The sequence below is a fragment of the Fusarium proliferatum genome, assembly GCF_900067095.1.
Source record: "Fusarium proliferatum ET1 genome assembly, contig: FPRO_scaffold009, whole genome shotgun sequence".
NCBI classification, from domain to species: domain Eukaryota; kingdom Fungi; phylum Ascomycota; class Sordariomycetes; order Hypocreales; family Nectriaceae; genus Fusarium; species Fusarium proliferatum.
This window is the reverse complement of record NW_022194798.1, coordinates 844,621-857,631: the sequence shown is the minus strand read 5'-3', so window position 1 is coordinate 857,631 and position 13,011 is coordinate 844,621. Positions and strand designations below refer to the sequence as shown.

The window sequence follows — 13,011 nt, the reverse complement described above, 5'->3', positions numbered from 1 at the left end:
CACTATTTGCCGTGCGTTCCCTACCAAAACTCCGACCGAGGTTTGATCGTACATAGAATTGGGTCTACTCATGTGCTGGCAAGGCTGATCACATGTTGCTGGGCTGAAGGGTAATTAGCGATTATAAATATTGAGACGTCGTACTTCATGTGATCTTGGTATGAGTTGTTCTGCTCCATGTCTTTGTTACAAATGCCAAGACTGACTGGCTTCTTGAGGCCATGAATACGTGGCTAAGATTTACATGATGAATAATCTTTTAGTCCCATCATTTCGCATCGAGATCATCGTGCTCCTATTGTCGTATCATGTATCGTGAGTTTAAAGTTTGTCGGCTTCTTGGTGTTTTCCGTATTCAAGGTCTCGGCCGAAAGACGGACTTTGGTCTTGATCATGTGACGAGGCCAGGCAGTCATCAGTGGCGGCGATCTAGTCTGCGCAGTATTTGGCGTATGCATGATGCTTCAGTTTGACAAATAATTTTGTCTGACGCCTTCTTTGCCGCCACTAAATTTTGTTTACACTGAAAGCACCTTTGTAGGTAGTTTACCGTATGCTGATCCGGGCCGCTGCTCATCAAGGTCCCCAACCAAAAGGTGTCCACTGAAGGCGCCCGAATTGATAATCCCTAACTGAGTCACGAGCATCGCAAAACTCCAAGTTTTGTCTCACCAAGAAATTCACGACTGACAGAATACCACTATGGGGCGCGCAGAGCCATCTATTGGCCGACCACCCGCGGCTTTTCGCAAAGATGCACGCTCCAAAAAGGCCAAAGCCACCATCAACAAGGTCATCCCCGGCCTCCTTTCAGCATATCCCGGTGCTCAGAAAGGAGTCAATTCAGCAGAGCTCATACCTTTTATAAAAACCACAGTCTTGCCTGAGCCCTATGGGGTGCTTTTGAAGAAACAGGAGGACAAGGGTGATGCAGCAACTAGGGGCAAATCTACACAAGCGCAAGGCGCTCAAGATCCCCACGAGGATTTAGCAAAGCTTAAACCGCCAAGAATCTCAATCAGGGAAGCCGACACTCTTACTGCTGCAAGAGATCTTCTTAATATTGAGACACCGGCTGGTGTCAAAGCTAATCTTGATAATACGAAAGCTCATGTGGCCATTTTGAACATGGGTTCGCCTCTGAACCCTGGAGGTGGATTTCTAAACGGTGCAAACAGTCAAGAGGAGTCATTATGTATGCGCACTACGCTATATCCATCTCTCAAGGATGAGTGGTACCGGCTCCCAGAACTGTCTTCGATTTGGAGTCCGACGCTGTTGGTCTTCAGAGATGAAGATGGGAATCTTCTGGACAGGAATGATCGTTTCTGCGTCGACTGCATCACGGCAGCAATGATCCGCGGCCCTGAATTCGAGCTTAACGAGGACGGGGTAGCATCATACGCCAACGAGAAGGATCGCGATACGGCGCAAACCAAGATGAGGGCCGTTATGCGGATTGCTATGGTCAAAAGGTGCAAACGACTTGTACTAGGAGCTTGGGGCTGTGGCGCGCACGGAAATCCCGTTGGCGAAATCGCAAGAGCTTGGAAATCTGTTCTCACTCCAAGACACGATAAGTCAAAGATCAAGGAGAGATGGGAATGCATTGATGAGATTGTGTTTGCGATCAAGGACCACAACATGGCGCAGGCGTTCGCGGAAGCTTGGGGGGACGGTCTTGAACGTCAAGAAGAAGAAGAGAACGACACTAAGGAGGAGGAGGAAGAAGATGCCGAGGTAGTTGATCTGGCTGATGTCAAAACGCAAGAGTTGAAAGATAAGATCAGGGAGCTGGAACAGAGGATTCAGAGGGTCGGTAATCCCAAGGTCTCGGATGGCCTGAAGAGTATTCTTGAGGGGCTGAAAAAGCAGCTTCCCGATGAAGGGGAAGCACTGACTCAGGACGCGGAGTGGGAACATGTCAAAGCTGAAGGCGCCGGATCTAGCTGATCTGTCGATCTGGACGTTGACGTGGTATCGTTCGTCGTCAAAGCGCGCACGTCAGTGCAAGCATATCTGGCAAATAAACACCCGTGCTTTTATCAGATTGGTAGATTGGATAACTGTTACCCACGGTAGTGACTAGCATGAAAGGTAGATATCGGTAATTTGATATCCGCAACCTCCGGCACGCATCCCTCACCGTCTTCTACACCGACCTAACTTGTTCTATCTAATCACCAGACCAATTCCCAAATGTACCACGATCTCCATGCCAATGCTTTCATTTTGGATCTTTCATCTCGCTAGCCTATCACTGATTCACTCGTGACTGGTTCTTGTTGAGTTGAAGTGCGGGGGTGATCCCGCAGCTCGGACCCGTCTCCGCTCCGCATTCAGCTCATAAATACGTTTATTGGTCGTCGCACTATTAACCATTTTGCCAACTGCTGCGACAATGGCATAAAATGCTGGTAGAATTCTTGATCGACACGGCGTAGTTTATATAGTCTGCCGCTCGACCGGATGACTTGGACTTTGATGTCCAAGCATCTCATCTTGCCAAGGAGGGTGCTTGAGGTTCCTGGTCAATTTGAGGGATCATTCCTTGATTAGAACTAGTAAAGTCTCCATAGTGATAAAGTGAGGCCTCAGGTACAGCGAAGTATCTCAGCCCATGTTTATCACAGATATGGCTTCAAGCCAACCTGTCAAGTACCAGTAAACCACCGTATCAAGTAGTCCGGGTTGATCATCATCCCGGATTCCAATTATCCATGGAACAGAGATAACGGAGGTTCGCGTTTGTTCGGCATTTCAAGGCCGATTCGGCATTTTGGGTGATCTTAGATTGGTTTGGACCTAGCTGTCTCTTGTGCATGGATTTGGCTGCAAGCCAATGTAACATCTCCGCAGGCCTTGTCCAGGTAGAGTCCACTTCCCCAGACTATCAACCCAGGCTAGACGGCAAGGAAAATAAACCGACAGACGCTAGTAGAAGATCAACAGTTCTTGGTGTAAGCCATTCGCTGTCTTTCACCACCCCGAGGGCCGGGCATATGGAAACTCTATTCGTTCTCGGTAACTATGCTGTAGTCTATAAAGTGTTGAAGCTTCCCCCAATATTTGTCGTCATCAAGCTTGAGCTCCCCTGTCTCTCATAACCCTTCCCTACCAAGCCCAGACACGAACGCGTCTACTCATATACCAACCTCAACATGTCTCCTCGTAACAGCATCAACGGCAAGCCTCGAAGCGATGGTGAAGATATGGACCATGTCCGCACAGCCCAGAGCATCCCCATCTCGCCAGAGTTGTTCGAGCAGCTCTATCTTCAGCCACAGAATAGGGTCAAGGGAGATCTTCGAAAGACCTTTGGCAACCCTACTCCAGTTGGTATGTATCACTGTCTCCAATAGTCTCCACGATACTTACCATCACAGCTTTGGCGGGATTCTTGCTATGCTCCACACCGCTATCCATTGGCTTGCTTGGATGGCAGGGATCTGGCGGCTTTGCTGCCGCTGCGAACGTGTAGGTCACGCTACCCCTTTGACCGTGTTCACTGGTTAATAGATCATAGTGGTGCCTACCTTGGCCTGGGTGGCCTTCTTCTAGTCTTAGGAGGCATTGGTGAATGGATTCTCGGTAATAATTGACCCTCCATCGTTCTAATCCCTTGGCTAACATCTGCCTTCAAGGAAACACCTTTCCGTCGACTGTTTTCTTCACCTTCGGAGGCTTCTTCCTCACCCTGACCACGACTATTGACCCTGACTCCGGCGCGTACAGCACATATTCGACAGATGGTACTGCTGCCAATGGTCTCGCTCAACCACAATTCTACTCGACTTTCGCATTCTTTCTGGTTGCCATGGCTATCCTATGCACATTCTACACTATAGCGAGTGTTCGAACAAATGTTGCTCTGTTTTCCATCCTCCTCCTTCTCATTCCTTGCTGTAAGCCCAACCATCTCTCTTTCCTACAACACTCATTAACTTTGAGATAGTCTCTTGCCTTGCCGCTGCCTTCTTCGCCGTTTCACAAGGGAAGGCGGATCTCGCGCTCAAGTGCCAGCATGCTGGAGGGGGCGTTTTATTTGCTATTTCATTGATCGGATGGTATATGTTCGGGTGTCTTATCCTCATGTCGGTCGACTTCCCCATCATGCTACCTCTCGGCGATCTCTCCACCATCATCCGCGGCAAAAGTGACGCGGCAAAGGATGCAAGCAAGACGGTCTAGGAAGGATCAAAATTGCCTTAAGGGCATTGTCCTGTCATTCGAAGATGCCCCTGCTGTATCGGGAAAGATGACGTTAATAATCAAGATCTTGGGGAGGAACATGTCATGTAAAAAGTCCCTGAAGCTGTAGTTGTTGCTTTTTGAGCATACAGATCCACGTTTTGGGGCTTGAATATAATGGACCTTTATTTAAGTACTCTCAATATGACGAAGCTTGAAGGATTTTTATTTTATGTTATACGTGATTGCTTCTAATCTGCCAATTGCTCTTACTGCATTCAAATAATATAATGCATTGCAGTATTTATACCATCAAGAGATGGGTAACCCTCCGACGACGACGAATCGATCGAGTAAAATCGGCATATCAGACTTGCATTAGAAACGCTCTAGTCATCCAACTTCACCACAAACAGTAGAATGGTCTGATAGTGTAGTTATCTCGCCAAGTTGACCAGTCATAGGGTTGTACTGCAAACCTTATCTTATTAGACGTAACACTCTAGATAGGTTCAGGGAAAGCTCGACATCACTTCTAGCTAGTTTATAGTAATCCCATTGGCTGAAATCCCGACCCTGAAATTTGGTTAGATATCTTGGTATAATGTCTAAGTTGTGAGCTAGAAATTTGATTTGCAGCCGAGACTTGTGGCTAAGAGCTTAAATCGGCGGCCAAGAGAACTTAGCAATCCTATTGGCTTAAATCCCGACCCTGAAATAAATTAGCTGCTACCCTACACATTCTCCTTCTTACAGACCAGCTATCTTGATAACTAAAGAGTTTAATAACTAATATACTACTTCCTTTTCCCTTACATTATTATATTACTATTGTTCTAGCTTATTATTACTTTATAGAAAGCCAAAAGACTTGCCTAAATTATTTATAAGTGCTAATTTCAGCATCCCATATTTAACATAATTTAGCAAACGTAACTCAAGATTTTAATAAATTACTTATAGTTACAGATGGAAAAAACATATTACTGTATCCTAATAAGGTAAGTCTGCTCTATGATCTAGGCAGAAACAGAATGATCATGAATATCTTCTTTCTCGCCACGTCTGTCATGACTAGGCGCTTGAACGACGTCTTCTCTTTGCGCCATAATGGTTTCGAGGTTCTGAGCCACCAATTAGCATCGTGCATCGGCCAACATTCTAGAGAGAGAAGACTCACAGGCCCCTCAAAGGTCTTCCCGCGAGTAATCCAGTAAATAGCAATAGCGAGGCAGCAGATTGCTATGACGACAGAAACATAATCTGTGATGATGTGAGCAGACGACTAGCTACAAAAGACAGAAAGTACGGACTCATCGTGTTTCCAGTGACATCTAAAGATGGAGGGAAGCAGAAAAGCTGTGTGCATGTTAGAAATCATTTCACCTCGCTGGAACCAACATACCACTGAAGTTACCGACACATATATACAAGCCGTCCAGTTGGCTAGATATCCCCAGAAGTTGCCAAGCTTCCACGGCGTATGGGGGTGCTGATGGGGAGCGAGGATGCCTCTGCCTCGAATGATCAAAACGAAAATTGGGAAAGCATATGATATGTTCAGAAGAATCGTGCAAGATGCGATAAATGCGTTGAAGGCCACCGAGGGTCCTAGATAAAGGGCACCAAATAGCACATTGAAGATGTAGGTGAAGATGATCGTGCGGACTGGAACCTCCAACTTTGGGTTGATATGGTTGAAATATCGAGACAAAAAGAAGCCATTATCTCGAGCCATGGAGTATATCAGTCGACTTGTGGTGGTGACAGATCCGTTTGTGCCATGGATGAAACACAACCCTAGCATGCAGCTTATGATGGTAGATGCTGCTCGGCTGTTCGTGGCTTGGTCGAAAAGAGCGATCAGAGGTTGGCCAGTTGGTGAGCTCACAACCTTGTCGATATCAGTCAGACAAAAGAGGATCACTAGGATAAAGATCACGCCACTGTTGAAGTCAGCATCTCATGCAGAATGCTTTGATCAGGTTTGCAATACTCACGTAGAACCGCCAACGCCGATGGCATAGACAATTGCAAGGGGAGCATCCAAATGGGGATTGGGCATTTCTTCGGTCATGTGCAGAACCGCATCAAATCCAATCAATGACAAAGCTGATTGCAGTAGACCTAGAAGCCATGCCATTCCGTCTGACCATCCTGTTTCGTTGTTGAATGTTGTGAAAACGAATTCAGCGCTGGTCTTTTCTGACATGGATAACAGAATGATACTGATGATGACTACGCTCATAATTGACCAGTAGACTTGATGATAATGTTAGAAAGCTACATCTTAAGTTTCGTAAGGTAAGACTTACGAGCGAAGTTGCTCCAAGGTCCAAGGATCGAATTGCCCCAGATATTCACGATGGTCGAAAATGTGATAATGGCAAGGAAGACAAGGTATGTGGTCCAAGAGTCGACTGGCGTGGATCTCCCCGACGCAACGACAATAGCGGCAGCAATAAACATGGCTGATTCCAATGAGCGAAAAAGGCCTACTTGCTTGATACGGAAGACTCACCAGAAAAGATCGCTTCGGTAGTTACAAGTGTGAGCCAACCAGCAATGTTGATCCATCCCGCACAAAGACTCTTCAGTTTGTTAACTTCTGTTGGGTTATCGGCTGTAGAAGGGTACATACCAAGAACCTCTTCCATCTGTCACTACTGAGAGCGTATACGAAATGATATTGCCCACCTGCTGTTGGCCAGATAGCTGCAAGTTCACCAAGACTGAAGGCTAGAGCGAAATTGCAAGCGACACAAAAGATAAAGCCGTACAGGAGCGCGACTGGGCCTCCAGACGGCATGACTATGCCAATTGTGCCACCTAACGCGATCCAAGTGCTGTAGAAGTCAGTTTATGAGTCCTTGGCACAAATGGGAATGCGGGTCTGCTTACTTGAGAATCGCGAACGTCATTGCAACCATAGTCAACTTACTCAGACGCGGCCGCAAGTGGCCTTCTGTAACCTGGTGAGGAGTCGGGTCGGCCATGGTGAAAATAGCTGGCGATATCTGCCAGATCTTGTTCTATGTGAGTTCCTGTTGCTCTCAGCAGTAAAAACATTCAACACGATGGGATATATCTTAAATAGACTCCATCACGAAGGGTTCATAGACTGCAAGGGAGCTGATAAGAATGCCAAGGAGTTCCCCCAGGGCCAAGAGTGCCGAGATAAGCTTTTCCAGGGATGCTCGTTATCGTGCGGGGAAATGAGGCGAGATCGCGGTCTCTGGTGTAACCACGCGTTGCACTAGGCACAATTAGGATGGCACAGTCTGGACTTACTTTGCTGGGAGTAGCGGCATCGCGAACCCCTTTACGGTTTGGCCACTTATCTACGTTCGCCGCATGGAGACAGGCGTCAATTGGATAGTATATCAAGATATCTTGAGGCGCGTGATGATTTAGTAGACGGAGTTGAGGCTGCGACGTGCCTTGACTCCCCTCAGACCGAGTGCAACATGCCTTGGCCTATCGCATGTCGCTTTACGTAGCACAGCAGTTACGGAGTTTCGGCGGTCCACTGGACGCCTATCAAACTTCTGACCTAACCGCCTCTCTTGAGATTACCGGATGCGCTTCGACATATACACAGGTGATGCTTCTGCAGGTCTACCTACCTTAACATTACAAACCTCTTGTTTACGAACTAACAGCAGCTGAGCTTGTGTGCCAACTACTCTAGTATCAGAGCTTGAAGGAGATTCATTTGGACTACTACCAGAACATGCATGCATTAATGAGTGTTTGCAGGGAATTAATTTGGTCGAGGCTCTGCTAAAAATGGATTTATTCTGATGATCTGATCAGAAATTGCTGTTCGCCTTTACACTAGCTTCTCCCCATCCTGGAGTCAACAGTAAAGCCAACGTGGTGTACTCCGAAGTGGCAAAGTTGGACCCAACTGCCCCAGCACCCGAAGGACCCGGATCGTGATATGCATTGACAGCACGAGCTCTGTTCTTTGTCACTTCAATTACCGACCCGCTCTTGATCTCAATGTCCTGTGGTCCAGTCCTCGCTTGGTCAATGGTCGAGCAGATGCTGTCCCTTTCAATCAATGCAACCATGACAATAGCAACTTCAGACGGCTCGACCAGAACGTCCTTGCTGGTATCGATCATGGCAAGCTTGTCTGGGTTCTCCATGAAGAGAGGCGTTTTGATGATGCCTGGTGCGACTGCGGCGATACGGACGCCGACTTGGTCGATCTTGGCCATCGCCCGTACGAATCCACTAATCGCATGTTTTGTTGCATCATAAATCGCTGTAGAGAGACATGTGTCTTGGGCGTTCGTGCTCGAGATTATTACAATTGTCCGAGGTTTCTTTTCGTATCTCAAGAAGCGAGACAGCGCCAATTGAGTGGTCCTGATAGGATGAACCAAGTTGATGTCGATACTAGCATAGCGACCGTCATGGAGAGTATCTTTGCTTTGTGGGGTTCCAGGAGGATACCAAAAGCTGCTAAAGCTCTAGGTCACTACTGGGTCAGTGGCAGCTGACTTAGGAGACCTTGAGTGCATACCGGTTCGTAAACTCCAGCGCCGGGGCAGACGATGTCAATGTCGCCGAATTCCTCTTCTGCCCTTTCGAACATTCGCTCGAGATGAGACCAGTTGGTAACATCAGTTTGCTGGAAAACAGCTTGGCTCTTGCTTTCGGCACCGCCGGAATAGGAGTCCACCAGCTTCTGAGCTTCTGGTCGTAGAGCGAGATCGGCGAAAAGGACGTTGCATCCGCCATTCAAAAGCTGTTCAGCAAATGCAAGGTTGATGCCACTACCAGCGCCAGTAACAATGGCTGTTTTGCCTCGGATAGAATGGGACATGTTCTGCGTATCCTTTTACTTTCGTTGGATTTAGCATTGAGTGGCAATGGAGAATAGCAAATTGAATGTTTAGCCCCTCATTACATATTTGAAGGATGTCCTTCATACACTTTTTCGATAACTTGCCAAGATATCACAAGCATCAGCGCCATCCTCGTGTATACGTCAAGAATCCCTGACAAGGCATGGCATATTGGAGATCTTTGCGGGGTGATAGCATCCAGTCCATGCGGGGACAGATTTGTGTTGCTCGCGACGCTCACTATCTGGACTAGACTTGTTCGAATGCGTTCTATGGGCCCGACCGATAAGCTGGATGCTTGACTAGGAAAGGGGGCCCTCATGCTGGTCCCATGGTGTTCCAGACTCACCATACCCAAAATGGTATGTGTTGCCTGAAAACCTCTATTCATTCCCTCTACGAGCACGCAATTATGTGCCTCTAGTATTAAAGACCTGGATAGGAGGCTCAGATCAGGTTGTAAGCCTTGCCACGCTAACTACCGTTCGAGCCTACATCATGGAAAGGAAAACAGATATCAAGGCTTACAAGCTGAATCATGCGATGTGAGTTCATCCTGCGGCCGCTAACTCAACCGACGAATACTCATTCCGAAAATGATAGGATTCGTGTGAAGGATCCCAAAGTTACGAGTAAGTAAAAACACCTTTCATCAATTCTTAGGGGTTTACTTACTAGCCCTCTTACAGTCCAGTTTTACAAGCTTCTTGGACTTAGCGTCATCCAAAAGCTTTCATTTCCTGAGAATAAGTTCGATCTTTACTTTCTTGGCATTGACAGCCCAGGTTCCCCGTCCCATGGGAAGTTCACCTTCGATCGTCAAGGTTTGATCGAGCTCACTCACAACTACGGCACTGAAGGTGATGACAACTATCGAGTGAGCAGTGGAAATGAGAACCCTTACCTCGGCTTCTCCCACATCTCAATCTCAGTGGCGAATGTGCAGTCTACCTACCAGACGCTGGCCAAAGCTGGTTACAAGTTTCATCAGACCCTCTCCTCCAGGAACGAGCCGGTGATTGCTCTGGATCCAAACGGCTACTGGATCCATATCGGCGAGCAGAATTCGTCGAATAAGAATGTTCCTTCTGATACTCGTCTGTCCAGTGTTGTACGTCGGCACCTGCCTCTCACAGCGTGCGTCATTGTGAACTGACACTGATGCAGAATCAGTACGCCCTTCGAGTCACAGACGCTTCTCGATCTGTTCGCTACTACACAGAGAATCTCGGAATGAAGTTGATCAAGACTCTCGAAAACGCGAACCGAAACTCAAAAACATTTCTTTTAGGCTATCCTTCAACCGGTCCCTTCACCGGAACAGAAAACTTGTCACGCCGTGAAGGCTTACTCGCTCTCATCTGGCAAGGTGGAGAGAATGAGTTACCACAAGTACACAATGGAAATGATCAACCTCAAGGATTTGGTCATATTTGTAAGTTGATTCGTATTATTTCTATGGTCGAAATAGCTGACCTGCCAAAGGTATTATTGTCGATAATATTGATGCAGCGTGTGCACGGTTGGAAAGATTGAACGTTGCGTGGAAGAAGAGGCTCACAGATGGAAAGATGAAGAACGTCGCATTTCTTCTTGACCCTGATAGTTATTGGATAGAATTGGTGCAGAACGAAGGCTTTACTGGCAAAGCAAATTTCTAGACTAGGGATACAAGTTTCTATAGCCAGCCTCTACATCAGATCGTTCATTTCTTTGACATACCCTAAAGAACTGTGCTGTGAAGTCTACTTTCATCGCATCATGGCCTGCTCGTACATATGATAAGACAATGATAGTGTCGATTTGACTTACAGTGAGTCGCTTCAGTCTGCCAGCATCCCTCTCGTTTGTCGTTGAATCCTGGTCACCTACTAACCGTGATTGGCAACTCTAGCCTAGGTTTTGCGCTAAGATTTGGTACTACAACCAATTGACCCTTCCTATCTGCCGAGGCAGCACTTACCGAGTTTGGCAAGTGTAAGGAAGCGAGCAGCTGAGTGAGCTTCATACGAGATGAACAGCTTGAGTAGGCCTATCTTCAAGTTTCAAAGGGTATGCGGGGCCGATAGTTGGCAAGATCAAGCCATCTTTCGGGGAAGCTCCCCACCTGATACTGAACGGCATGAGACCGAGGTGGAGAGTTCTGAGGGGAGCTTGACTTGGTGACGGCTTGCCCATCGCGGTAGAACGTGTCGAGCACCCAATTCCGTACAATAATTCACCAAAAGAAGTCCTGGCTCGGGGTCTGCAGATCCGAAATATCAGCCCATACTGATTATAGGTAAAGATTGGAGCTTCTCAAGTTGCGATTACGTTTGTCTGTTGCATTCATACTGTTTGTTGAATAAGTATTTGATGCAACCAAAGGCCCTCAATTGAAACATCTCGCATCAGCTTTGAGCATAATATCTTGAATCAATACACCTCACAATGTCAGGTTCAGTCCCCCATCCCTTCGATCCTCTCAGCGGAGAGGAAATTCGCCTCGCTACCTCTATTGTGCGCAAAGAGCATGGTGATGCAGTCCACTTCCACGTCATAACGCTCCAGGAGCCGCGCAAGGCTGAGATGGTCGCCTGGCTTGCCAATCCATCCAGCGGCGCCAGGCCTCGACGTGTTGCAGAAGTTGTTATTATTGATCCCAGAGATGGCAAAGGCCATGTCTACGATGGTCTCGTCGACTTGAAGAGTCAAAGGATCACAAAGTGGGAGCGCGCTGAAGGACAGCAGCCCATCGTGAGACCGCCCCCAGGACTCATATTGGAAAGTTAGCTAACTAATGATTTCCTTACAGCTCATCGTCGAAGAAATGCTCGAAGTCGAACAAGCGTGTCGCAAAGACCCCCAAGTCATTGAGCAATGCCGAATTAGCGGAATCGCCGCAGACGAGATGCACAAAGTCTTCGCCGACCCATGGACCATCAGTCACGACACTCGATATGGTAGCAGCACACGCCTTTTCCAAGGCTTGATGTACTTCCGTCCAGATGTCGATAACTGCCAATACCAATATCCTCTTGACTTCCATCCGATCTATGATCCCAGGAAGAAAGAGGTCATCGCTATCGATATTCCTCGCGTTCGACGACCTCTCCAAAGAAACAAGGCGGTGGATTATCATCATCTGTATATCCAGAAAGAGGGCGGCTATAGAAAGGACTTGAAGCCGATTTACATCTCCCAGCCAGAAGGCGTTTCGTTCAATATCAACGGGAGGGAACTCGAGTGGCAGAATTGGAAGTTTCATATTGGCTTCAATTATCGTGAGGGTATTGTCTTCAACAACATTACCTTCAACGATAAGGGAAACGTCAGGCCAATCTTCTATCGCATGTCTCTTTCCGAGATGGTCGTTCCCTAGTACGCCGTTGGCCACCCTCCTTAACAAGTCTCACACTAACACCAATACTCAGTGGTCACCCCGAGCCTCCTCATCACCGCAAACATGCCTTCGATCTGGGCGAGTATGGTGCCGGATATCTGACAAACAGTCTCTCACTTGGCTGTGACTGCAAGGGTATGTTGCTTCTCAATCTCCAGCCATTTGACCAAGCTAACTCTAAAGGTGCCATTCATTATCTCGATGCAGAGCTGCCAACTCAGACCGGTCAGATCCGCAAGATTGAGAATGCCATATGCATCCATGAGGAAGACGATGGCATTCTGTTTAAGCACACCGACTTCCGAGACAACTCGACCATTGTCACGCGTGCTCGAAAGCTTATCGTTCAGCATGTCTTTACTGCTGCCAACTATGAGTATGCCATTCAAGTGTGTTACATCTACCAAGTATAAAGAAGAGACTACTGACAGAACATAGTGGGTGTTTCACCAGGACGGAACAATCCAGCCTGATATCAAGCTCACAGGTATCCTCAACACCTATGTCATGAACCCCGGTGAGGATCTTCAAGGCTATGGAACGCATATCGAACAAAAATAGTATTTCTTGGATTCATGT

The 13,011-nt window shown here is 47.4% G+C and overlaps 6 protein-coding genes across 6 annotated transcripts; 4 read left to right on the top strand and 2 right to left on the bottom strand.

Moving 5' to 3' along the window:
* Window positions 1-702: 702 nt before the first annotated feature.
* Window positions 703-1,953, top strand: FPRO_15477 (uncharacterized protein; the record flags this gene model as incomplete). Its single annotated transcript, XM_031220199.1, has 1 exon — window positions 703-1,953. The coding sequence occupies one exon, from the start codon at window positions 703-705 to the stop codon at window positions 1,951-1,953; it is 1,251 nt and encodes a 416-aa protein (XP_031085882.1).
* Window positions 1,954-3,161: 1,208 nt separating this feature from the next.
* FPRO_15478 (uncharacterized protein) lies at window positions 3,162-4,191 on the top strand (the record flags this gene model as incomplete). Its single annotated transcript, XM_031220198.1, has 5 exons — window positions 3,162-3,339; window positions 3,387-3,477; window positions 3,527-3,591; window positions 3,645-3,905; window positions 3,956-4,191. 5 exons carry the CDS (start codon window positions 3,162-3,164, stop codon window positions 4,189-4,191), a joined length of 831 nt encoding a protein of 276 aa, XP_031085881.1.
* Window positions 4,192-5,210: 1,019 nt separating this feature from the next.
* FPRO_15479 (uncharacterized protein) lies at window positions 5,211-7,187 on the bottom strand (the record flags this gene model as incomplete). Its single annotated transcript, XM_031220197.1, has 9 exons — window positions 5,211-5,315; window positions 5,372-5,454; window positions 5,505-5,550; window positions 5,597-6,137; window positions 6,192-6,453; window positions 6,507-6,662; window positions 6,713-6,782; window positions 6,833-7,037; window positions 7,093-7,187. The coding sequence occupies 9 exons, from the start codon at window positions 7,185-7,187 to the stop codon at window positions 5,211-5,213; spliced, it is 1,563 nt and encodes a 520-aa protein (XP_031085880.1).
* An 816-nt stretch (window positions 7,188-8,003) lies between these two features.
* FPRO_15480 (uncharacterized protein) lies at window positions 8,004-9,028 on the bottom strand (the record flags this gene model as incomplete). The annotated part of the gene is made up of 2 exons (XM_031220196.1): window positions 8,004-8,672; window positions 8,726-9,028. The coding sequence occupies 2 exons, from the start codon at window positions 9,026-9,028 to the stop codon at window positions 8,004-8,006; spliced, it is 972 nt and encodes a 323-aa protein (XP_031085879.1).
* A 520-nt stretch (window positions 9,029-9,548) lies between these two features.
* FPRO_15481 (putative GLO1-glyoxalase I) lies at window positions 9,549-10,711 on the top strand (the record flags this gene model as incomplete). Its single annotated transcript, XM_031220195.1, has 5 exons — window positions 9,549-9,595; window positions 9,654-9,682; window positions 9,740-10,161; window positions 10,218-10,485; window positions 10,536-10,711. The coding sequence occupies 5 exons, from the start codon at window positions 9,549-9,551 to the stop codon at window positions 10,709-10,711; spliced, it is 942 nt and encodes a 313-aa protein (XP_031085878.1).
* Window positions 10,712-11,480: 769 nt separating this feature from the next.
* Window positions 11,481-12,993, top strand: FPRO_15482 (putative peroxisomal amine oxidase (copper-containing); the record flags this gene model as incomplete). Its single annotated transcript, XM_031220194.1, has 5 exons — window positions 11,481-11,786; window positions 11,845-12,410; window positions 12,464-12,567; window positions 12,616-12,821; window positions 12,871-12,993. The coding sequence occupies 5 exons, from the start codon at window positions 11,481-11,483 to the stop codon at window positions 12,991-12,993; spliced, it is 1,305 nt and encodes a 434-aa protein (XP_031085877.1).
* Window positions 12,994-13,011: the final 18 nt, after the last annotated feature.